This window comes from Macaca mulatta, chromosome 2, assembly GCF_049350105.2.
Source record: "Macaca mulatta isolate MMU2019108-1 chromosome 2, T2T-MMU8v2.0, whole genome shotgun sequence".
In the NCBI taxonomy this organism is placed as follows: Eukaryota; Metazoa; Chordata; class Mammalia; order Primates; family Cercopithecidae; genus Macaca; species Macaca mulatta.
In genome coordinates, this window is record NC_133407.1 from 1,505,893 (window position 1) to 1,529,114 (window position 23,222).

Sequence of the window (23,222 nt, forward strand, 5' to 3'; positions counted from 1 at the left end):
AAGAGTGGCTCAGGGACAAGGGTCGTGGCGGGGACAACAGGGGGCCTGCCCGAGTGACCTGGGCTCACCTTCATCCCACTACACTGCCGCCTGGAAGGGCTCACGCCACCTTCTAACTCCCAACAGGAGCTACTGAGAACCGCCTGGACCCACGTGCCCATTCCTGCCAGCCACAGGGCACAGTGAGGGCGGCAGACGTACAGCCCCGGCCCTGCAGTCAGGAGTCAGGGTCTTGCTCCCGAAATATGTGATCCGTGGCTGAACGACCCAGATAACCCGTCTGTGCTCACATTCCTCACCCGCTCTAAGTCTCCAGGGGTCAAAAGCCCTTGAAAACCTTGTAAAAACGAACAATGGTCTCTCTGGGAACATCGAGGTGTTCTTACCCCTAACATGTGACAAAAGTATCTGCAGGGTGCAGGGTGCCCTGAGACCCACCTATGGGCTCCTCAGATGTGACGGAGAAAACTCTCAGGGCCAGACGAGCTCTGAGCTAAGCTCCTCCCAATGCCTGACCACCCAGCCTCTCCTAACAATCCAAAGACCACTCCACGGGCCACCACCCAAGTGCCCACAGGGCCACGGCAAGCAGAAGACGAGAGGGAGGGGTGGGGCCTGGGGCGGGCTTGCGGACACCCCGTCAACAGGGAGCTCAGATCCCACCAATGGTTGTCACAAGAGACTGTGACCCAGTGTTGTCAAAGCTTTCCATTTTTTCAAGAAATAAAAGAAATCTGAAGTTACATGTGAAATCTCGCCATTAAAGTTTGTTTGGAAAAGGTAGTATCTGCACATGGTAAAATACTCAGAAGGCCCACAGAGCCACGAATCTCATTCCCCCCACAACTGCACAGCCACCAGCTCTCCAGGAGCTGCCAGTGACATCTTCTGCGGACCCTTCAGACTCTGTCGTCCCTACACAGATATCCACGCATTAACCATACCATTCTGTTCCCTGATTTCACTTAATACTCGTCTTTCTCCTGACTTTTTAACAATGCTGAATAGTTCAAATCTGAAATGCACGCACACGCACACAACGTGCTGGCCAAAGCACTCTGCAGGCCGCAATCAGCCAATGGGCAGGTGAGTGACCTCTGACCTACACTCTCCTGGGCCCAGATAAAGAAGCTGGTGGAAACTTCAAAGCTAAGCAAGCGATCCACCGCACAGCACACCCACCCGTCTGAGGAAGATCTGTCACCGCACAGCACACCCACCCGTCTGAGGAAGATCTGTCACCGCACAGCACACCCACCCGTCTGAGGAAGGTCTGTCACCGCACAGCAAACCCACCCCTGTCTGAGGAAAGTCTGTCACCGCACAGCACACCCACCCCTGTCTGAGGAAGATCTGTCACCGCACAGCAAACCCACCCCTGTCTGAGGAAGATCTGTCACCGCACAGCAAACCCATTCCCGTCTGAGGAAAGTCTGTCACCGCACAGCAAACCCATTCCTGTCTGAGGAAAGTCTGTCACCGCACAGCACACCCACCCCTGTCTGAGGAAGATCTGTCACCGCACAGCACACCCACCCCTGTCTGAGGAAGGTCTGTCACCGCACAGCACACCCACCCCTGTCTGAGGAAGATCTGTCACCGCACAGCAAACCCACCCCTGTCTGAGGAAGATCTGTCACCGCACAGCACACCCACCCCTGTCTGAGGAAGGTCTGTCACCGCACAGCAAACCCACCCCTGTCTGAGGAAAGTCTGTCACCGCACAGCAAACCCACCCCTGTCTGAGGAAAGTCTGTCACCGCACAGCACACCCACCCCTGTCTGAGGAAGATCTGTCACCGCACAGCAAACCCACCCGTCTGAGGAAGATCTGTCACCGCACAGCACACCCACCCGTCTGAGGAAGATCTGTCACCGCACAGCAAACCCATTCCTGTCTGAGGAAGATCTGTCACCGCACAGCAAACCTACCCCTGTCTGAGGAAGATCTGTCACCGCACAGCACACCCACCCCTGTCTGAGGAAGATCTGTCACCGCACAGCAAACCCATTCCTGTCTGAGGAAGGTCTGTCACCGCACAGCAAATCCATTCCTGTCTGAGGAAAGTCTGTCACCGCACAGCAAACCCACCCCTGTCTGAGGAAGATCTGTCACCGCACAGCAAACCCACCCCTGTCTGAGGAAGATCTGTCACCGCACAGCACACCCACCCCTGTCTGAGGAAGGTCTGTCACCGCACAGCAAACCCATTCCTATCTGAGGAAGATCTGTCACCGCACAGCAAACCCACCCCTGTCTGAGGAAGATCTGTCACCGCACAGCACACCCACCCGTCTGAGGAAGATCTGTCACTGCACAGCACACCCACCCATCTGAGGAAGATCTGTCACCGCACAGCACACCCACCCCTGTCTGAGGAAAGTCTGTCACCGCACAGCAAACCCACCCCTGTCTGAGGAAGATCTGTCACCGCACAGCAAACCCACCCCTGTCTGAGGAAGATCTGTCACCGCACAGCACACCCACCCCTGTCTGAGGAAGGTCTGTCACCGCACAGCAAACCCATTCCTATCTGAGGAAGATCTGTCACCGCACAGCAAACCCACCCCTGTCTGAGGAAGATCTGTCACCGCACAGCACACCCACCCGTCTGAGGAAGATCTGTCACTGCACAGCACACCCACCCATCTGAGGAAGATCTGTCACCGCACAGCACACCCACCCGTCTGAGGAAGGTCTGTCACCGCACAGCACACCCACCCCTGTCTGAGGAAAGTCTGTCACCGCACAGCACACCCACCCCTGTCTGAGGAAGATCTGTCACCGCACAGCAAACCCACCCCTGTCTGAGGAAGATCTGTCACCGCACAGCACACCCACCCCTGTCTGAGGAAGGTCTGTCACCGCACAGCACACCCACCCCTGTCTGAGGAAGGTCTGTCACCGCACAGCAAACCCACCCCTGTCTGAGGAAGGTCTGTCACCGCACAGCACACCCACCCCTGTCTGAGGAAGATCTGTCACCGCACAGCACACCCATTCCTGTCTGAGGAAGGTCTGTCACCGCACAGCAAACCCACCCGTCTGAGGAAGATCTGTCACCGCACAGCACACCCACCCCTGTCTGAGGAAGGTCTGTCACCGCACAACACACCCACCCCTGTCTGAGGAAGGTCTGTCACCGCACAGCAAACCCATTCCTGTCTGAGGAAGGCCGTTCAGAGCTGAGGGCGTGCCCAGGCTAGCCCCTGACCCATGCTCAATCCCCAAAGAGGCAAATAGGCAAGAGAAAAAAGGCCAGCTGCCCGGCTGGGGACCAAGCCATCCCCCTCCCCAACTCAGGGGTGGCCTCCTCCCCAGCTCCCATCACAGTGAGCGGCACTCGGAGAAGCGGGCACACACAGCCCGGGCCCAGCGTGAGCCTCCTGCCCCCACAGTTCCCAGTGGCCCTGCCAACACAGTGCCAGTTCCGACTTTCTCAGGCAGCTCAGGGAAGTACAAAGAGTAACAAAGGGGAATGAGAAACGCTCAGTTCAAGTCCTGGCGCTTCCTTCACGGCGACTGGGCCAGGCAGCTGGGCTGGCCGGGTGGTTTCCGAACTTAAAGCCGTAACCCTTTACTGGATGGTTCTCACGAGGGCTGCGCAGACCCCTACGGGGCATTTTTGATTGTCACGACATTTGGGGGTGGTTGGGGGACAGGAATGTGAGCTAGCCTGCAATGCATAGGACATTCTCGCACTGTCCCAAATCCCACACAACTCAATTCATGAAGGTATTTATGATCATGCAAACCTAGAATCTGATCCCACTTTATATATAAACAAGAAAGTACTTTTATAGTTTTTTTTTTTTTTTTTGAGACAGGACCTCACTCTGTCACTCAGGCTGGAGTACAATGATGCCATCTCGGCTCACTGCAAACTCCGCCTCCGGGGTTCAGGCAATTCTCTCGCCTCAGCCTCCCGAGAAGCTGGGATTACAGGCACCTGCCACCACACCCGGCTAATTTGTGTCTTTTTAGTAGAGACAGGGTTCCTTCATGTTGGCCAGGCTGGTCTCGAACTTCTGACTTCAAGTGATCCACCTGCCTTGGCCTCCCAAAGTGGTGGGATTACCGGTGTGAGCCACCGCGCCTGGCCTTACGGGTTTAATATAAAACAAATTTTCCTGGAATGAAACTACTGCGTAAACTTAAGGGAAAACGGACTTTGCTTTATTTAGAACATAGCGGAAGTCCACTATTTGCAAAAATGTCAGTGAAGGCAACCCTCTCTCATTATTTCAAAACTCGTCTCTCGGTCAGCACTTGCAGATGCTGCCTTCACAGTGTTTCTGCCTGAGGTCTCAGGAGCTGACTCCTCATTACATTGTCTAGATTACTAATGTATTAAGATACATAAAGTGTTATAATTAGCTTCTTCTTATGTCTCTTTATACTACCGTTCCCACTGTATTGTTTCACTGTACACAGGTTAACAGGTTAACATAACAGGTTACATATTTCTATTAATTTTGTTTAAGACAAGTAACAATAAAAGTAACATCTAGGCTGAGCGCGGTGGCTCACACTTGTAATCCCCACTTAGAGAGGCTGAGGCGGGCGGATCACCCGAGTTCAAAACCAGCCTGACCAACATGGAGAAACCCGGTTTCTACTAAAAACACAAAACTAGCCAGGTGTGGTGGCGCGTGCCTGTAATCCCAGCTACTCGGGAGGTCGAGGCAGGAGAATCACTTGAACCTGGGAGGCAGGGGCTGTGGTGAGCCAAGATTGTGCCATTGCACTCCAGCCTGGACAAGAGCAAAACTCCATCTCAAACTAAACTAAACTAAATTAATATCTAACACTTCAACCGCACTTACTATATACGAGGAACAGTTCTAAGTATTAAGCTGTATTAATTAATTTATCCTCAACAAAATAATCTGTTTACAAAAAAGGGACGTGGGGTTTAAGAGAACCAGGTGCCAGTGCTTTCCAGAAGCCAGTCCAGAGGTGCACTGGGAGGCACTGGCCTAGGCAGCATCTCCCCTCCACCCGGCCACGGCCCAGCCACTGCTGCCCTGTCCCTGGAGCAAAGTGACCCCATCCCCTTCAGGGCTCAGCCTCAGGATGGGGGATCCCAGTCTCCCGCAAGGCAGGCAGTCTCCAGGCCCCCTCTTCTTCCTCCCACCACCAACTCACAAGGATCCAGGCCCCTCCTCCAGGCTCCTGAAAACAGCTCAAAGCCATGCCCTGGGTGGTCAGGGCTGGAGGAGACCCAGAGGCCCCTCCCCTGAAGCTCTTCAGAAAGCACAGCCCGGCCTGTTCCCTCTCCCTGAAACACCAGCTGACACACCTCTGCTCAGCTGTGCACTCCCCTCCGTGCTCCCTGACCAGGAACAGCGCTGCTCTGCACCGGGGATGCGTGTGGGAGGATGGGAAGGAACTCCGGGATCCCAGTGAGGGAAGCAGTCAGGGTCTCAGTCCAGGGTGACTCTGCAGGGGTCCGCCTCCCCTCTAAGTCCCCCTCCAGCCCAAGGTTCTTCGCACAGCACAGGGCATGGCTGCAGCTCATCTGGAGTTCAAACACTCTCCAATTCTGCACAGGCCTGGCCCCCAGCACCTCGCGGAGTCTGCACACCTGTGTCCGTCATTACTCCGTGGCTGGCGTGCAAACACACAGGCCAACAAGAATGAACACAGCAGCCACAGGGGAGGCCACTTGGCCCGGACCCCGTCGAGCCCTCACTGGCGGGGTCCCTCAGCCGCTCCCAGTCCTGCTGTCTGCCTCTCAGTCAATTGCTGGTGCTGAGGAGCCCCAACAGTCCCCAGCAGTCCAACCCCCGCACCCCACTCACTGTGTACAACCGTCGCCGCAGTCTGGCCAGGAGAGGGAAGGAGAGCTCCAGGCCAGGGAACCGACGTGCTGCCGGCATCTCCACGGAGCAGGACCCCCTGAACAGTCACTGGGGATCCGGCCCAGGAAGCGGGTGAGCAGGGGCCTCGGCTATGAGCTTCGCACTCCGCCCAGGAGCCCCCCAAATCCCACACCGGGGGTGGGAAATGCGGAAGAACGGGCTGGGCCCCTGTGCTCTGCTGCAAGCCGGCTGGGTTTCCACAGCTGGCCAGTCTGGCAGGGAGCGGAGGAGCCCTCCTCACGCCGGCTGCAGCCGGGATCCTCTGTCCTGTTTCTGTCTTCTCTCCAGGGCAGTGGTAACAGTCCAGCCCTACTCCCCGGCTTCCCCACCCGACTGCCTGCCTGCCCTCCCTCCTGCCTCCCTCCCTCCCTCCCTCCCCAGCTGAGCAGCTCTGACACTGGCTGAAAAAGGACCTTTCTGAATCACTGCCAAGAGGGCAGCAGGAATAGGGGGGACTCTTCCTCCCAGCCACCCGCGCTGGCCCCCCTGCCTCCCCATACACAAGGCTCCTGTCTCTGGCTTCTACCCCAGCCCTCACAGTCGCAGACAACTCCTGGGACTTTGGGGGGGGGTTGGGGCTATGTGACTCAAACAGCATGTACAAAAGCAGGGTTGTAGACCCCCACACGGGCTTGTGTGGGGACGTGGGGACTAGCACAGCCTGAGTGGGAGGCTTGGGCCCCAGAGGCTCTGCTGGGCCCTGCAGATGACTCTTCAGAGACCCTCCCCCACTCCCCAGTCCCAGCCTTGGCTGGGCGTCTCCTGGCTCAGACCCTAATGTGGCCCTGTTACCCTGGTGCCCGACGGAAATAGGAGGCCGGCAGCCTGCCAGAGTGGGGCAGCCCGGCCAAGAGCAAGGGTAGGGTGGGGTGAGGATCCCCACCCCCTCCCCCAGGGTTGCCTTGTCTGCTGCCCAAACACCCAGGGTGCCTCCTACCCAGACCAGGTGGCCAAGCTCCCGAACCCCCTCAAAACAAACAAACATGCCCTGAGACTCCTGATGGGATGCCCCCACCCCAAAGCTGTAGGATGTCTCCTGTATAACACCCCGGACACAGACCACAGCCTCAGAGTAAGGGGCCTAGAGACGCTCCATCAAGCCCCCGTGGGGCCCCCGTGTTTCCAGAACTGACAAATGCTCTCCCTGGCCCTCCTCAAAGGGTGCCAGCTGCTCTTACACCCCCCTCGCCACAGCCCCCAGACACACCTGACAGCTGCAGGAAGCCCTCTCCAGCTCCCCAGGAACCCCCCTCCCTGCTGAGCCATGCCTAGGGAGCCCTGTTTCTTGCACACTGCTCTCTTGTCCCTGTCCAGCTGGCCACCAGCTCAAGGAGCCCCAGCTGGCTGGAGGGGTGGGCAGCTGAGGAACAGGGCTTTGGGGATCAGCATCCCAGGCTCCCTTCCCAGGGCCTCTCCCAGCGCTTGGCCTCCCTAATGATGCCGAAAGGGACAGCCATTTCCTGGTCTAACTCCAGGAGGTGGGGAGGAGGACACCCCCAGCTTCAGTCCCTCTTCCTCATCCCCCTGCCATCCACCCCACAAAGCTTGTGGAGATGGCAGGTGTGCACTGAGTGGGGGCTGAGGTCAGATGGACAAGGTCAGGCCTATGATACACTGGAGCTGACTTTTTCCCAAACCTTGGCTGACTATGCCCTTGCATCAGAGAAGCCTACAGCCTACCCTGGCACCAAACACACCTGGAAGGAGACCCAGGGACTGGGGACCAGGGACTGGGGAAGAATTTAAGCAGGGTTATTCCCTCTACTTCAAAATGAGTCTGCTGGATCAGAATGGCTAGATTAAACACTCTAGCTGTCCCCAGAAATATGTGTCTCAAAGTCACCAGAACGCCATGCCTGACCCTCCCTTCCTTGGATGCCCCGTAAGAACAAGACCTATAACTGGACCAGTAATCCAGATGCGGGAAGAAGCAAAGTATGTGGGGTCATACTTTGACCGTCCCCCCTCCCCCTTTTTGAGAGTCTTGCTCTGTCGCCCAGGCTGGAGTGCAGTGGCGCCATCCTGGCTTCAAGTGATTGACCTGCCTCAGCCTCCCCAGTAGCTGGGATTACAGGCACCTGCCACCACGTCCAGTTAATTTTTTTTTTTTTTCGCCTTGTTGGCCAGGCTGGTCTCGAACTCCTGACCTCAGCGTCCTGGCCTCAGGTGATCTGCCCGCCTCGGCCTCGCAAAGTGCTGAGATGACAGGCGTGAGCCACCGCGCCCGGCCTGGCCCCCTTTCTCCTCGCCCAGGAAAATGCCCGACCTTAAGCCCCAACGCTCCTGCCGAGTCCCCCTTTCTCCTGCCAGCTGCTGCCCTCCGCCGGCCGCGGGAGGAAGTGCCTTCTCTCCAAGGGGAAGGGAAGCTGCCTCGTCCATCAATACAGTGACCGCGTTTTCGGAAGCAAACAAGCACATCTGGCTTGATATTCATATTCAAAAGGCTGGTAAATGGGAATGTCCAGGACACACAGACTCCGTTCTCCTAAAGGACTGAACCCCAATCCTAGCAGTGCTTCCTGGACTCCCTTGGGGCATAGAAGAAAGCCCAACGGGCAGCTTTTTGGGTCCCAGGGGACCCATGCACACGGAGACAGATGCCAGCATCACTGTCGCCCCCGCCACACCCGCACAAACACTCCGCCCTGTGTCCCCGGGCCCGGGAGCGGGTACCCCCACTCCTGAGGCTGCCGCAGAGGGCAGGGCTGGGCCCGGCTCACAGCAGACCGAGGGGTCTGCGCCCAGGTATCCGGCTGCCCTCTGGCCTTCCCATTACCTGCGGTCCCTCCTCGCCCCCAGCCAGGCGCTGGTAAGCAGCTCTCTCCCCCATGGAGCCCAAACCCCGGTGGCTGCGGTCAGGGAGAGCAGCGGTGCCCGCAGCCCCCGCCCCGCAGCGGCCCCGCAGCGTCACTGCCCTGCGTCCTGGGGGGCCGGGCTTCGAGCATCCTCCAGAAGGAGCGCAGGGCCGCTGCTGCGTCTCAGCCCGGGGGAGGCTCCAGCCTGTGGCCCCCGCCCCCCACCGCCTCATCCGCCACCGGGTGGTCGCCCCTCCTGCCGCGGGCCTGCGGCCATTCCCCCCGCAGCCCGTCCCAGCTCCGTCCCTCCTCTCCGCGGCGCTGCCCCCGCCCTCTGCGTGGACCAGCTGTGCCAGCCCCGGGCTGACCCCACCGAGCTGGGGCTCTGCCTTCCCGGCCGCGGAACCGGCTCCACTCCGCCCTCGGCCGCCTCCAGGGCCCCGGAGCCACCGACTGCGGCCTTGGGGATTCACGAGGCCCCGGTATTCACAAGGGGCCATCTCAGAAGCCCACAGCAGAGGCCTCCGTCCGACTCCACCTGAGACCCTCCCCCTAGACATGCCGGGGCCTGCAGCCCACCCGCCCCCAGCCTGCCCGGCGCCCACCTGCCCCGGCGCCCACCTGCCCCGCGGCTCGGCCCCGCGCTCCGCCCGCCCCGCGCCTCCCAGCACCGCCTCCGCGCAGGCCACGCCCCGCCCCGGCCCCCCGCGGCCGAGCCAGCTCGCGCCCCTCCCGCCACGCGCCCCTCCGGCCACGCGCCCCTCCCGCCACGCGCCCCTCCCGCAGCGCTGTGCGCTGGGCCGGCCGAGGACCGCGCTGCCTCCCTGACTTCAGAGCAGTGACACGAGGGCCCGGACTCCCGCTGAAAAGCCGCCCCAACACGGGCCCACGCGGGGGTGCCGCGCCCAGCCCTGGCGCGAGGCCATCGCCGGCACAGGAAGTCCCAGGGCAGAAGCTCTTCCTCTCCCCTGGGGCCCAAGGCATCACTTCTCATTCCGGTGGCATCTGAAGCAGCCACTGACTCGCTAGTACCGGGTATTTAGGGCTGAGCTCAGGGCACCTCCCTGGGTTGGGGCAGAGGACAGACAGATGCTGCGACCTCTCCTCCCCACGCAGCGTCAAGGCTGGGCCAGACCCTGGGAGGGCACTAGGTGAGGCTCCCCCAGGGCCCCGTCTCCTCACACAGTCCCTTCCCCAGCCCGAGCACAGCAGGGTAGGTGGATGACTCTGCCGGCGAGGCCCCGGACGCCTGATTCTATGCTGTACAGAAGCTCCTCGGCATCCTGCCGCAGCTACAGGCACACACTAGTCTTGGGAGTAGCAGCAAGACCCCAAAGCCGGGAGGCTGTAGAAGGCAAGGCAGAAAATACCAGGCCCCTCCCTTCTTGCCCTGGCTGGATAAAGGATCTGATCCAAACCACTGCCCTTTCCCGCTTTCTCCCTGCCTCACCTCCCCCTGACATCTCTTGCGTCCTAGTACCATCCTATTGTAAGACATCCACAGGATCCAAACTACTTCTAGGATGTCGAGAATCCCCCCCCCCGCCCCGGCCGTGTACACCCCCCTGCTCTTCACTTGTCCCTTTACATCTCCACTCTGCAGAGCTAAAGGAAACAAGAGGCTGGAACCCAGCCCAGCTCCGCTGTCCATTCCCCTCTCCAGCCTCCCCAACTGCATGCGAAGTGACAAATCCACACCAGGGCGCAGACATGACAGGCAATTTCCGGCCAAGAGGATTTTTCCAAAACAATCTACCGTATTCTCAGGAATATAGGCCAACCCTACCTCCCAGCTGGCCCTCTCCCACCTCCACCTCCCTCTTCTCCAGGCCCTGAAGGAAAAAAGAACACTGGAGAGGAGAGGGGGGCTTACAGCTCCTCCAGGGCCAGAGGATTATCGCTTCCACATATCAGCCCCACCAAGTTTAGTCAGCCTTAACTCACCCCTCTGTGCGCAGAGCCCAAGCTTCTGGCCCAAGGCCAGGCTGGGTGCCCTCGGAACCTCATCCCAGAGGGAGCTGCACCAGGCAACCCCGCACCTTCAGGTCAGCTGGGCCTGACATCACACTGGTCTGGGGAGGAGGCTGGCCAGGGCCCAAGGAAGAAAAGGGAGTGATTCAGACACACACCGTGACTGTCCACACTCTCTCCATCTCCAGAACACGGGGGCCCACTCCCTCCCAGGAGAGCCTGGCAGCTGAGGTCCTGAGGGCAGGCAAGGCTATGTCTGCTGGCGGTGCTGGTCCATGGTCTGGCCCTGCAGCCTCTTCTCCCCCACGTGTTTTTTGGTTGGTTGTTTGAGATGGGGTCTCACTCTGCCCCCAGACTGGAGTGCAGTGGTGTGATCTTGGTTCACTGCAACCTCTGCCTCCCAGGCTCAAGCAATCCTCCTGCCCTCCATCTCCTGAGTAGCTGGGATTACAGGCGTGCACTATGACACCCAGCTAATTTCTGTAGTTTTTGTAGAGATGAGGTTTCATCATGTTGCCCAGGTTGGTCTCAAACTCCTGGGCTCAAGCATTCTGCCAGCCTTGGTCTCTCAAAGTGCTGGGATTACAGGCACGAGCCACTGCGCCTTCCCGCCCCACCCCCTGCTTCTTAACTGCTGGGATTTCCTAAGACTTTTGAACTCATGTTTCCTTATATTCTCCACTGATGCTCTGCTTCCTGGGGTCACCTCCGCCTCCAGGGGCTCCTGTTACCACCATGTGCTGCCTCCATTCCTGAATTCCTGTGGCTCCAGACCCACATTTCCACACACTTACAGGGCAGCTCCGCCAGAAGGCTGCACAGGTACCACACACTGCATATCCAAACTGGGCTCCGCATCACCCCTTCAACTCTGCTGCTACGCTCCTGTATCCTGCTGAAAACATCACAAGCCAGCACCAGCCACCCAAGGTAGAAAGCACACCCCACCACGGACCCCCGACCAAGACTCCTCCTTCCTCCACCTTCTCCGCCAGGCACACCAGTCAGGTGGCCTCAGAATTCCTCCCAACATAACAATGAGATCAGGAGTCAGGCAGACGGGGGCTGAAACCCTGACTCCATCCTGTTCTAGTTGGGCAACTTTTGAGCAAATAACCTGTAAGCCTCAGTTTCCAGTTTCCGCATCTGTAAAGTGGGCATAAACGGAATCTCCTTCATACAACTGTCATGAAGAGTCAAGGACATAGTGAGTAGCACCCCCAGCACAGCACCTGGCTGCCTACTGTTACTGTGGTCCGAGCACAGGCCTGTCGTCCTTCCCCGGCTGGCACGCAGGCCCTTCGCTAAGTCCTCAAGAGCCCAGTCCCCTGCTGGCACACAGGCCCTCTGGGCTCCACTCCTCGCCGATTTCCCCACCTCTCTCTCTCAGCATTCCCTTCAAATGTCTCTATGTCCCAGCCAAGCCAAGTGTTTGCCCTTCCCTAGACATACTCTGGGGTTCTTCCTGTTTTTGTTTTTAAGAGACTGGCTCTTGCTCTGTTGCCCAGGCTGGAGTGCAGTGGTGTGACCACGGCTCATTTTAACTTTGAATTCCTTGGCTCAAGTGACCCTCCCACCTCAGCCTCCTGAGTATCTGGGATGACAGGCACCAGGAACCATGTCCGGATGCCCTTTGATTTCAATGTCTCCGGCTGGGCCCGGTGGCTCACGCCTGTAATCCCAGCACTTTGGGAGGCCGAGGCCGGCGGATCACCTGAGGTCAGGAGTTCGAGACCAGCCTGACCAACATGGTGAAACCCTGTCTCTACCAAAAAATATAAAAATTAGCTGAGCATGGTGGCGTACACCTGTAATCCCAGCTACTCGGGAGGCTGAGGCAGGAGAATCGCTTGAACCCAGGAGGCGGAGGCTGCAGTGAGCCAAGATTGTGCCACTGCACTCCAGCCTGGGCGACAGAGAGACTCCGTCTCAATAAATAAATAAATAACAAAAACAATTTTAATGTCTGAGCTATTTTTTGTCTGTGACACTTCTATTCTTTGTCTACATGACAAACTCCCACAAACTCCTCAAGACCCAAGCCAATGCCATCTCCTCTGTAAATTCCCATTTTCTAGCCCCAAATGGTTATCTCTGCTGTTTTGTTGGAGGGATGCTTGAAACATGAGTAGTAAAACTACACCATAATATATGTGAAAAATAGGCACAAGGATTTTTTTTCTTTTTTTTTGAGAAAGACTCTTGCTCTGTTGCCCAGGCTGAGTGCAGGGGCACGATCTCGGCTCACTGCAACCTCCACCTCCTGGGTTCAAGTGATTCTCCTGCCTCAGCCTCCCGAGTAGCTGGGATTACAGGCACACACCACCACGCCCAGCTAATTTTTGTGTTTTTAGTAGAGACAGGGTTTCATCATGTTGGCCAGGATGGTCTCGATCTCCTGACCTCATGATCCACCCACCTCGGCCTCCCACAGTGCTGAGATTATACGCGTGAGCCACCATGCCTGGCCAAGAATTTTAAAAAGTTTAAATTATCCATTATGTTCCTATCCTTAAAGGGTCACTATTCCCATAACTCTTTGTATCAGCACACAATTGTGCTGAAGGAGCCCTGTGTATACCTCTGCTGTGGTTTGTACATCGTAAGGGAACCATCTTTCCACATCTGTCATCCTGAAGGGAGAACCTGGCAGGAGCCCTGGCTGTGTCTGTGTGAGAACACGGGAGAAAGGGGGCCGCTGCTTCCCCGTGAGCTGCTGCCTGGCTGCTTTCCAGTGGGTGCCAGCAACAAGCCTGGCTGCCCTCTCCCAGCCCTGGCTTTGCCTCCCCCCATGATTTCTAATCCAGAGAAGCCAGCACCTTCCTGGGAAGAGGGGCTGTCAATGCCGTCACAGCCACTGCGACCCCAGACGCACCCAGCGACTCAGTCTCCCAAAGCCATCTCAGAACCAGAGACAACTCAGGCAGCCCCTCAGGCAGAGGGAGGGCCTGACACTGGTCTTAAGGAAGGTGCTTTCTCACTGGACTGCGAAGTGGGTGCCGGGGCGCAGGCTGCCACACAGGGTGATGGGAAGGAGGCCTGGGTCTGTCAGGATCCCAGCTCACCGAGAGAGAGGAGGGGAACAGGCAAGTGACAGGGTGGGAGGGCAGAGCACCGAAGCAGAGGCAGACACACCAGACAGGGCCCTGCTATGCCTCGTCCCCTCCAACTCCAGTGCAAAAGGGAGTGTCACTTGAGAGAGGAGGGGAGAGGATCTGACTAAACAATGTGACCCAGTCCACACTGAACCTGAGGCTGCCGGACTTGGTGGGACTGACATGTGGAGACAAGATCACCCATCTGTCCCAGGTCTTGAAAGTGAAACCATTTCATGCCCCGCCAGCTGCAGACCGGAGTGTCAACGCCGACACACAGAGAGACAGTACACTCAGGGCCCTAACGTGCTCCTGCACCGTCACTCCCCAACACAGACAGCAGCAGCAGTGTGCGGCGGAGGACACATCGCTGCAGCTGTCCGGGTCTCACTCCCATGCACACCACGCATGCCCAGGTGCCAAGGCTGGGACACTGAGTGCTGCAGAGAGCTGCCTCTTGTTGTTTGTCCTGCCCATGCACTGTCATGGCACAAGGGCCCAGAGGGAAGGATGCAGTCTAGCTCCCAGCAGCTAGCCACTCCCAGAGAGATCTCTTCCAGGGCTGGGCAGAGGCTGCCCGGCTAGTCATCCTGCCTGCTGCCAGCTCAGGCCTCACCCCACCCCCAAGCCCTAAGCAAGAGCCCAGAGCTGAAGGGGCCTATTGTTGGCCCTGGAGGTGAAGTATGGAAAGAAGGAGTGGAGAGTGGATGCCAGAGCTGGGAACTGAACATTCAGGCTACAAGATGCACTGCTCACCCCCTCAGGACCACGTCTATACCAAGACCCAGGAGCCGGGAACATGTCATCTAGGGCAGGCCGGAGCACTGCTCACCCCCTCAGGACCACGTCTACACCAAGACCCAGGAGCCAGAACATGTCATCTAGGGCAGGCCGGAGCACTGCTCACCCCCTCAGGACCACGTCTACACCAAGACCCAGGAGCCAGAACATGTCATCTAGGGCAGGCCGGAGCACTGCTCACCCCCTCAGGACCACGTCTACACCAAGACCCAGGAGCCAGAACATGTCATCTAGGGCAGGCCGGAGCACTGCTCACCCCCTCAGGACCACGTCTACACCAAGACCCAGGAGCCAGAACATGTCATCTAGGGCAGGCCGGAGCACTGCTCACCCCCTCAGGACCACGTCTACACCAAGACCCAGGAGCCAGAACATGTCATCTAGGGCAGGCCGGAGGGCCCAGGAAAGCCTGGGAGCGAGAGAAATGTCTGGGGCTTCACATCCTACACCTTAAATCCCACTGGATCCTGCTCACCATTTGACCCTTGAAGAGCCTGGGACCCTCAAAGGGGAAGGGGCTTGCCTGGTCCAAGGCACTAGGAAGCTGTCATCGGGAATGGAGGCTCAGCATCCGGGGGAGGGCAAATGTTAGGGGAATGTGACTCTCTTCTGGCCATGGGGTCGGGGAAGAGCCCTGCCAAGGTCAGGGGACCAGAGAGGAGGCCCTGCCTCACTGGCAGACACAGTATACAGGAGACAGAGAGAAACAAGAGTCCAACGTTGTTACCTCCAGCTGCGGCTCCCAGGAGGTACAGCCGCTGGGGAGAGGGACCAGGGAAAACCTCTCCCCTCTCGCCTTCCTTAGACACCCGCCATGCACCCCACATGCCCACCTGATGCCAGTTTCTGGGGGAATATGAGGGAGCAGAAGTCAGAGCCTGGGTCCTCAGGAAGACACCCTGCACCAGCTCCACTAAGACAGATTCTTCACTGGCTGACGGAAAACCCGCCTTACAACCCCAGATCATCCCCATTTTACGAAGGCGGGAACAAGCTCTGGAGAGGCGGCCAGGAGCACCCAGAGAGTAAAAGGTAAAGCTGGAATTCAGCCCGTTCAGGACTGTACTGCTTGGTCCAAGGATGTGGGCCCACAGAGGTCACGGCAGACGTCTTCTAACCCACATCAGACTCGCTGAGTAGATACCACGTCATTCGCTAACGCTGAGTGAATGCATGGATTCTGGGAGGAAGGCTAAAGAAGGGACAGGGGTTCCAGGGAAAAAACAGTAGATTCCACACAGCGTCAGTCCTTCCTGAAACCTCACCAGACCTACAATTAAAAAAGAATGTTTTGAACGTCACCAGCCCCTAGGGAGCGGGGAGAATGGTAGAGGGAAAAACCACCACAAAACTTGGGAAGCTGGAAAGCAGACAGGCTAGTGGCAGTTGAGAGCTGACCAAGAAAATCACAAATCCCAGTGTGAGAGACGCTTAACCGATCCCACTGAATCCTCAAAAGCCCAGGAACAGGCAGCCCCAGAAGCCTCTGGAAGAAGCGGTGAGTGTCAGAAGGGCAATGCTAAAATACAGGGGATTACTGAAAAGCTATTTAAGAGTTAGTAAGGAGTTAGTAAGGACCAGGCACGATGGCTCACGCCTGTAATCCCAGCACTGTGGGAGGCCGAGGTGGGCGAATCACTTGAGGTCAGGAGTTCATGACCAGCCTGGCCAACATGGTGAAACCCCATCTCCACTAAAAATACAAAAGTTAGCTGGGCGTGGTGGCAGGTGCCTGTCATCCCAGCTACTCGGGAGGCTGAGGCAGGAGAATTGCTTGAACCCGGGAGGCAGAAGTTGCAGCAAGCAGAGATTGCGCCACTGCACTCCAGCCTGGGCGACAGCCAGATTCTATCTCAAAAAAAAAAAAAAGCACCTCTCGGCAAAGTAGGAATTAAAGGGAGCTTTTGCAACCTGGTAAAGATCAGATATGAAAAATCTATAGCTAATACCACAGTTTTGTTTTGTTTTGTGAGACAGTTTCACTCTGTCACCCAGAGTGGAGTACAATGGTACAATCTAGGCTCACTGCAACCTCCACCTCCTGAGTTCAAGCGATTCTTGTGCCTTGGCCTCCCAAGTAGCTGGGATTACAGGCATGCACCACCACAGACCCAGCTAGTTTTTGTATTTTGCATAGAGACAGGGTTTCACCACGTTGCCCAGGCTTGTCTTGAACTTGTGACCTCAGGTGATCTGCCCACCTCGGCCTCCCAAAGTGCTGGGATTATAGGCGTGAGCCACCGCGCCTGGCCAGCTAACATCACTTTTTTTTTTTTTTTTTTTGAGACAGAGTCGGAATGCAGTGGCGCAATCTCGGCTCACTGCAACCTCCGCCTCCCAGGTTCAAGGAATTCTCCTGCCTCAGCCTCCCGAGTAGCTGGGACTACAGGCACCCACGACCACGCCCGGCTAATTTTTTGTATTTTTAGTGGAAACGGGGTTTCACCATGTTAGCCAGGAGGGTCTCGATCTCTTGACCTCGTGATCTGCACACCTCAGCCTCTGAAAGTATTGGAATTACAGGCGTGAGCCGCCGCGCCCGGCCAGCTAGCACCACTCTTAATGGCGAGAGACTAAATGCATTCATTCCCTAGAAGATCAGAAACAAGGTATATATTCTCCTCTTCAACATTATACTAGATGAGGCTGGGCTTGGTGGCCCACCCCCATAATCCCAGCACTTTGGGAGGCGGAGGCGGGCAGGTCACCTGAGGTCAGGAGTTCAAGACCAGCCTGGCCAACATGGTGAAACCCCATCTCTACCAAAGATACAAAAATTAGCCGGGTGTGATGGCGGGCGCCTGTAATCCCAGCTACTCAGGAGTCTGAGGCAGGAGAATCGCTTGAACCCAGGAGGCGGAGGTTGCAGTGAGCTAAGATCGTGCCACTGCAGTCCAGCCTGGGCAACAAGCACAAAACTCCATCTCAAAACAACAACAACAACATTACACCAGAGGATCCAGCCAGTGTAATCAGGCAAGAAAAAGAAATAACAGGCATAAAGATCAGAAAGGAAGAAGTAAAACTGTTCATTAGCAGATGACATGGTGCTCTATGTAGAAACTCCAACGGAAGTTACAAAAAAGCTCACTAGAACTAACAAGTCAATTTAGCAAGACAGCAGGATTCAAGCTCAAAATACAAAAATCAATGGTATTTACATATACTAGCGACAAACAACTGGAAAGTGAAGTTTAAACAAAGGTACCATCTTATAATAGCATTACTGACAAGAGCCAAAAGGTGAAAGCCGCTTGGGCCAGGAGTTGGAGACCAGCCTGGGCAACATGGCAAAATCCCATCTCTACAGAAAATTTCCCCCCCAAAAAAAAAAAAAAAATTAGCCAGGCATGGTGGTACACACTGTAGTCCCAGCTACCCAGGAGGCTGAGGTGGGAGGATCACCTGAGCCCAGGAAGTTGAGGCTGCAGTTAGCCATGATCACACTACTGCTCTCGGGCCTGGGAGACAGAGTGAGACCCTGTTTTAGAAAAAAAAAAAAAAAGTGAAAGCAATCCAAGTGAATGGATAAACAAAAAGGGGTATATTCATACAACAGAATATGATTTACTCTTTAAAAAGAAGAAAATTCTGACATATGCTGCCATATAAATGAATCTTGAATAGGCTACGCCGAAGTGAAATAAGCCAGTCACAAAAGAACAAACACTGTAAAATTATCCTTCTATGAGGCACCTAGAGGAGCCAAATTCTTAGAGTCAGAAGGCAGAACGTTGGTTCTCAGGGGCTGAGAGAAAAGGGAATGGGAAGTTACCATTTAATAGGTACAGTTTCAGTTTCACAAGATGAAAAAAGTCCTAGAGATGGAGGCTGGGGATGGCTGTGCAACAGTATGATGTATTTACCACCATTTCAGATGGTTAAAATGGTAGTATATTATGTATATTTTACCAAAACTAAAAGTTTTTAAAAATAAAAAAAAATACTACCAAGAAAAACCAGTATCATTGGCAATAGCATAAAAATAGGTACTATTTAAGGATATGTTCAATAAAAGATGGAAAAGACTGATATACCAAAAACTACAAAGCACTGCTGAGAGTCAGTAAGAAAACCTAGATAAATACAGAGATATACACTGTTCACCGGTCAGAAGGCTCCATACTGCTAACCTATCAGTTCTTCCCAAATTGATCATAATCCCAATCAAAATTCCAGCAGGCGTTTTTGTAGAAATTGACAAACTAATTCTAAAATGTACGTGGAAGTACAAAGAACCCAGAATAGCTAAAGCAATTCTGAAAAGACAAAACCAAGTTTGAGATCTTACCCGATTTCAAGACTTACTATGGTTTATAAACCCACAGTAATCAAGATAGTGCAATACTGGGATAAAGACAGACAATTGATCAATGGAACAAAACAGAATCCAGAATTAGACACACATAAACAATTGATTTTTTTATTTTTCTTTTTGAGACGGAGTCTCACACTGTTGCCCAGGCTGGAGTGCAGTGGCGCAATCTCAGCTCACTGTAACTTCCACCTCCCAGGTTCAAGCAATTCTCCCGCCTCAGCCTCTCAAAGAGCTGGGATTGATTACAGGTGCCCGCCACCACGCCAGGCTAATTTTTTGTATTTTTTAGTAGAGATGGGGTTCCACTATGTTCACCAGATTGGCCTTGAACTCCTGACCTCGTGATCCGCCCGCCTCGGCCTCCCAAAGCACTGGGATTACAGGCCTGAGCCACCGCGCCCGGCCAACAATTGATTTTTGACAAAGATTCAAAGGCAATTCAGTGGAGAGACACATCTTCTTAACAAATGGTGCTACTAGATCAGTTAGATCTCTACATGCAAAAAACTGGACATTAATTCACACCTTGTACCACATACAAAAATTAGCCCCAAATGAATCCTAGATTTCACTGTAAAACCCAAAACTATAAAATGGCTGTAAGAAAACACAGGGGAAGGCCGGGCGCGGTGGCTCAAGCCTGTAATCCCAGCACTTTGGGAGGCCGAGATGGGCGGATCACGAGGTCAGAAGATCGAGACCATCCTGGCTAACACAGTGAAACCCCGTCTCTACTAAAAAATACAAAAAACTAGCCGGGCGAGGTGGCGGGCGCCAGTAGTCCCAGCTACTCGGGAGGCTGAGGCAGGAGAATGGCGTGAACCCGGGAGGCGGAGCTTGCAGTGAGCTGAGATCCGGCCACTGCACTCCAGCCTGGGCGACAGAGCAAGACTCCGTCTCAAAAAAAAAAAAAAGAAAGAAAACACAGGAGAAAACTGTTGTGACTCTGGGTCAGACAAAGATTTCTTGGACATGACACCAAAAATGCAATCCACAAAGTAATAAATTAGTAAATTAATCAAAATTTAAAACTTCTCTTTCAAAACACACCATTTTGCATCACTGATCATGATAATTTTTTTAGAAGGCATTGTTAAGAGAATCAAAATACAAGCCACAAGCTGGAAGAAAAGATTTGCAAATCACATACCTGATAAAAGGCTTATATCCAGAATATATCAAGAACTCTTCAGAACTCAACATGAAAAAAACCCACACAATTAAAAACGGGCAAACAATCTGAACAGACACATCACCAAAGACATATATATGGCAAATGAGCACATCAGAAGATGCTTAACAACATGAGTCATTAGGAAACACAAATGAAAATCATAATGAGATACCACCAGACATGAGAATGTCTGAAATTAGACACTGACCATATGACGGTGTGGGCATATCAAAGACGTGGGCAAACCAGAACCCTCAGACGCAGCGGGTGAGTATATAAAATGTACAACCACTTTGGAAAACAGTCTGGCAGTTTCTTAAAGGTTAAATGTATACCTACCACATGACCCAGCCATTCCAGTCCTAGGGATTTACCTAAGATAAATAAAAGCATACATCCATACAAAGACTAACAAAAGAGTTCAGAGCAGCTTTCTCTGAAAACCCATCAACAGGTCAACGGGTAAACAGACTGGCACATGTGTGCAATGAACTGTTGATATGTGCAACCATGTGAACCAACTCCAAAACACTTCTGTTGAATGAAAGACGGGATTCCGTTTACAGTAAATGCTGCAAACTCAGATACAGTGACAGAAAGTAGACCAGCCTGTTACCTGGGGTAGGAGATAGCAGCAGAGCGGGGGATGGAGGGATTCCACAAGCAAACTTTTGGGGACTGGGGAATAAGGGGGATGTTCACTATCTTGACGGTGGGGGTGGTTTCACGGGTGTATACATAGGCTACAACTTATTAAATTGTATGTTTTAAATATGCTCAGTTTACCATATGTCATTATATCTCAATAAAGCTGTTACTTAAAACAAACAAAAAGAAACACTGCATCTTCTAGACAAAGCACAAGGTGGGGGCTAATCTCGGGCTCAGGGGCCAGAGGGAAGAGTCTGACCCTTCCTCCCCAACATCTGCTGGGCTCCTGGGAGGTGGGCACCAGGCTCCAAAGGGCCTGAGGTTTCTTCACTCAGGACACTGCAGGGGAAGCCCTGGTCCACCGCACACACCAGGAAACTGAAACCTAAAGACACTATGCTGCCCAAGGAAGTTGCACAGCTTGTAAGCGATATAACCAGATCAAAAGCAATCTGTGTGATGCCAAGGCCTTTCTCCCATTCATCTACCACAAGTTCAAAAACGTCGACCTGAAATAAGCAGGTGAAGATGTGTGTTGTGTGTACGCGTTTAAAACAGACAGTTCCCTCCACTGAAGCCAGACACTGAGAGCCACTCTGGCCATTCCAGAAGCGTCGGGCACCGTGGGCACAGCAGCTGAACTTCCGGTGCATGAGTGTTCGGGCAGCAGCGCGACAGGCATGGGATGAAGCTGACAGGCGAGTTTGACTATGAGAAGTAGGCTAACCGGCTCCTCCAGCAGCTACCTCCAGCACCACTCCCTCTGCCCCCATAGGAGAGCAGCCAGTCTGGTTCGGGACAGGGGCCTGGGACCATCTGACTCAGAGCCACACCTCGGGCTGGGGCAGAGAGGGGTCCTAGCTAAGGCCCTGGGCAGGCAGCAACCCTGCACCCATCCCCACCCAGGGGCAGGGGAAGCAAGAACCTGACAGTGCCAGGTAAGAGGTGAACAGCTCTAGCAGAGTAAGGCGCACAAGCAGCCCTCCAGGCCGCCCTGGGAGCACCACACGGAATGAGTAGGTCTGGCACTCAGGCCATGATGCAGTCAACAAGAAGCCAAATACAGCCCCCACCCTTGGCCCCTACAAGCCCTACCTCTAGACTGGGCTGGGAGCTCCTGCCCTGACAGGTGCAGAGCCCACGATACCACGGCGGCCCATCTGCAAACCTCCCCACGGTGGGGCCGCAGAGGCAGCCCAGAGTCCTCTGCTGCAGATGCACCCTCCTCTCCCGCCCCGCTCACGCTGGGGTCATGAAGTCCCACCCAGAGAGTCGCTCTCCCACCTTCTGCCCACTAATCATCCTTGGCTCTGGGCCCTCAGGGTAAATCAGCTGTGACAGGACGGCGTGGCAGGAGCGGGTCAGGCTCGTGCCGTGTCCAAGCCACTAGCTGTCACACTCACATCTCAGCTCACGTCACCAACAGGGTTACAAGATAAGGTTCTGTTAATCCCACGCTGCTCTCTTCCCTTCTGTGGGACGTGTTTTGAGGACTTGAGGCAACCTGTGCTGACTGCACCAAGCAGAGCAAATACCATGGATGCACCCTACTGCCACCGAGGGGCAGGTGGAGGGGTGACCGTCCTGTAGCTCCTCCCTGGGGCTACCCCTCTCTTCCCTCTGCACAGACCTGGCAGCCACCCAGACGTCCCGCGAGCTGCCTAGACTCTAAGAAGATGCCCCATCACTCCAACTACCATACACAGTACTGCGGGGGAGAGGTCCTGCCTCGCAGCGGAAAAGTGCACTGCTTCCTCCCCCCAGGGATGAAAGGCCGAGAGAACGAGGGCAGTGTGGAGACTACCCTCTCGCCAGTGACCTGCAGCTTCTCGCTTCCAAGCACACCAACTCCAGCTAAGAGAACTGGGCTTCCTTACCTGCCGCCTTCCGCTGCCTCCCCGCAGACACAGCTTCAGCGATGCCCAGTCTGAGCGAGCAGAAGACGTTCCCGCGGGCTGGGCCTACCCTCAGGCAGTGGCTCGCAGAGCTCCCCGGTTCCCCGCACTCTTCTGTGCCCGACTCCCCACGCCCCTACATCCTGCGTTCCCTTCAGCTCCGGAGGCACCGTGGGGCCCGGGCGGCGGTCTGCCAGTCACCACCTCCTCCTCCGCCGGCGCCTCCGGGTCCTGAGCCCCTCGCCGGGTCCCTCCCCCTCCTGGGGCTCCTTTCCGTCTAGGTAGGTTTCCTGGACAGCCCGCACCACCTGTCCCTCCTGCACTCCGGGCAGCCAATTCGCCTCCTGCACCCCCAGGCGCCCCTCGCCCGCAGGCCCCCGAGGCCCCACCGGCCTTGCCCTCCCCACCAGCTCCGGGCGGCTTCGGCGCTCCGGGGCCGCCCCCAGGACCACCGCCTCCCGCCCCACGCTCTCCCACTGCCGCTCCCCCAGTTCGCCGGAACTTTCCGGCCCCTCCCCGCGCTCGCGGGGGCCTTCCCCGGCCTCGGGCGCCGGCTCGGGCTGCTGCAGCAGCCTCCGCGGGCTCCCCTCTCCGCGCTCCTGCACCCCGGCCCGGGCCTCGCCGCGCTCCTGCACTGCGGGGCTGCCTCCGCCCTTC

General features: G+C 55.7%; 1 protein-coding gene across 50 annotated transcripts in view; it reads right to left on the bottom strand.

Moving 5' to 3' along the window:
• TNK2 (tyrosine kinase non receptor 2) overlaps positions 1-22,661 on the bottom strand; it is a 47,107-nt gene extending 24,446 nt beyond the window's left edge. For 15 of the 50 annotated variants that reach the window (XM_077991091.1, XM_077991088.1, XM_077991086.1 and 12 more), the window contains exon 1: positions 8,642-8,743. In XM_077991091.1, coding sequence (XP_077847217.1) covers positions 8,642-8,695 — 54 coding nt within the window. In that variant the 5' untranslated portion in view covers positions 8,696-8,743. Of the gene's footprint in view, positions 1-68; positions 1,235-5,805; positions 8,744-9,281; positions 9,357-22,547 lie in introns of those variants that run through there. The other 35 variants (XM_077991125.1, XM_077991118.1, XM_077991124.1 and 32 more) reach the window with 8 other exon arrangements.
• Positions 22,662-23,222: the final 561 nt, after the last annotated feature.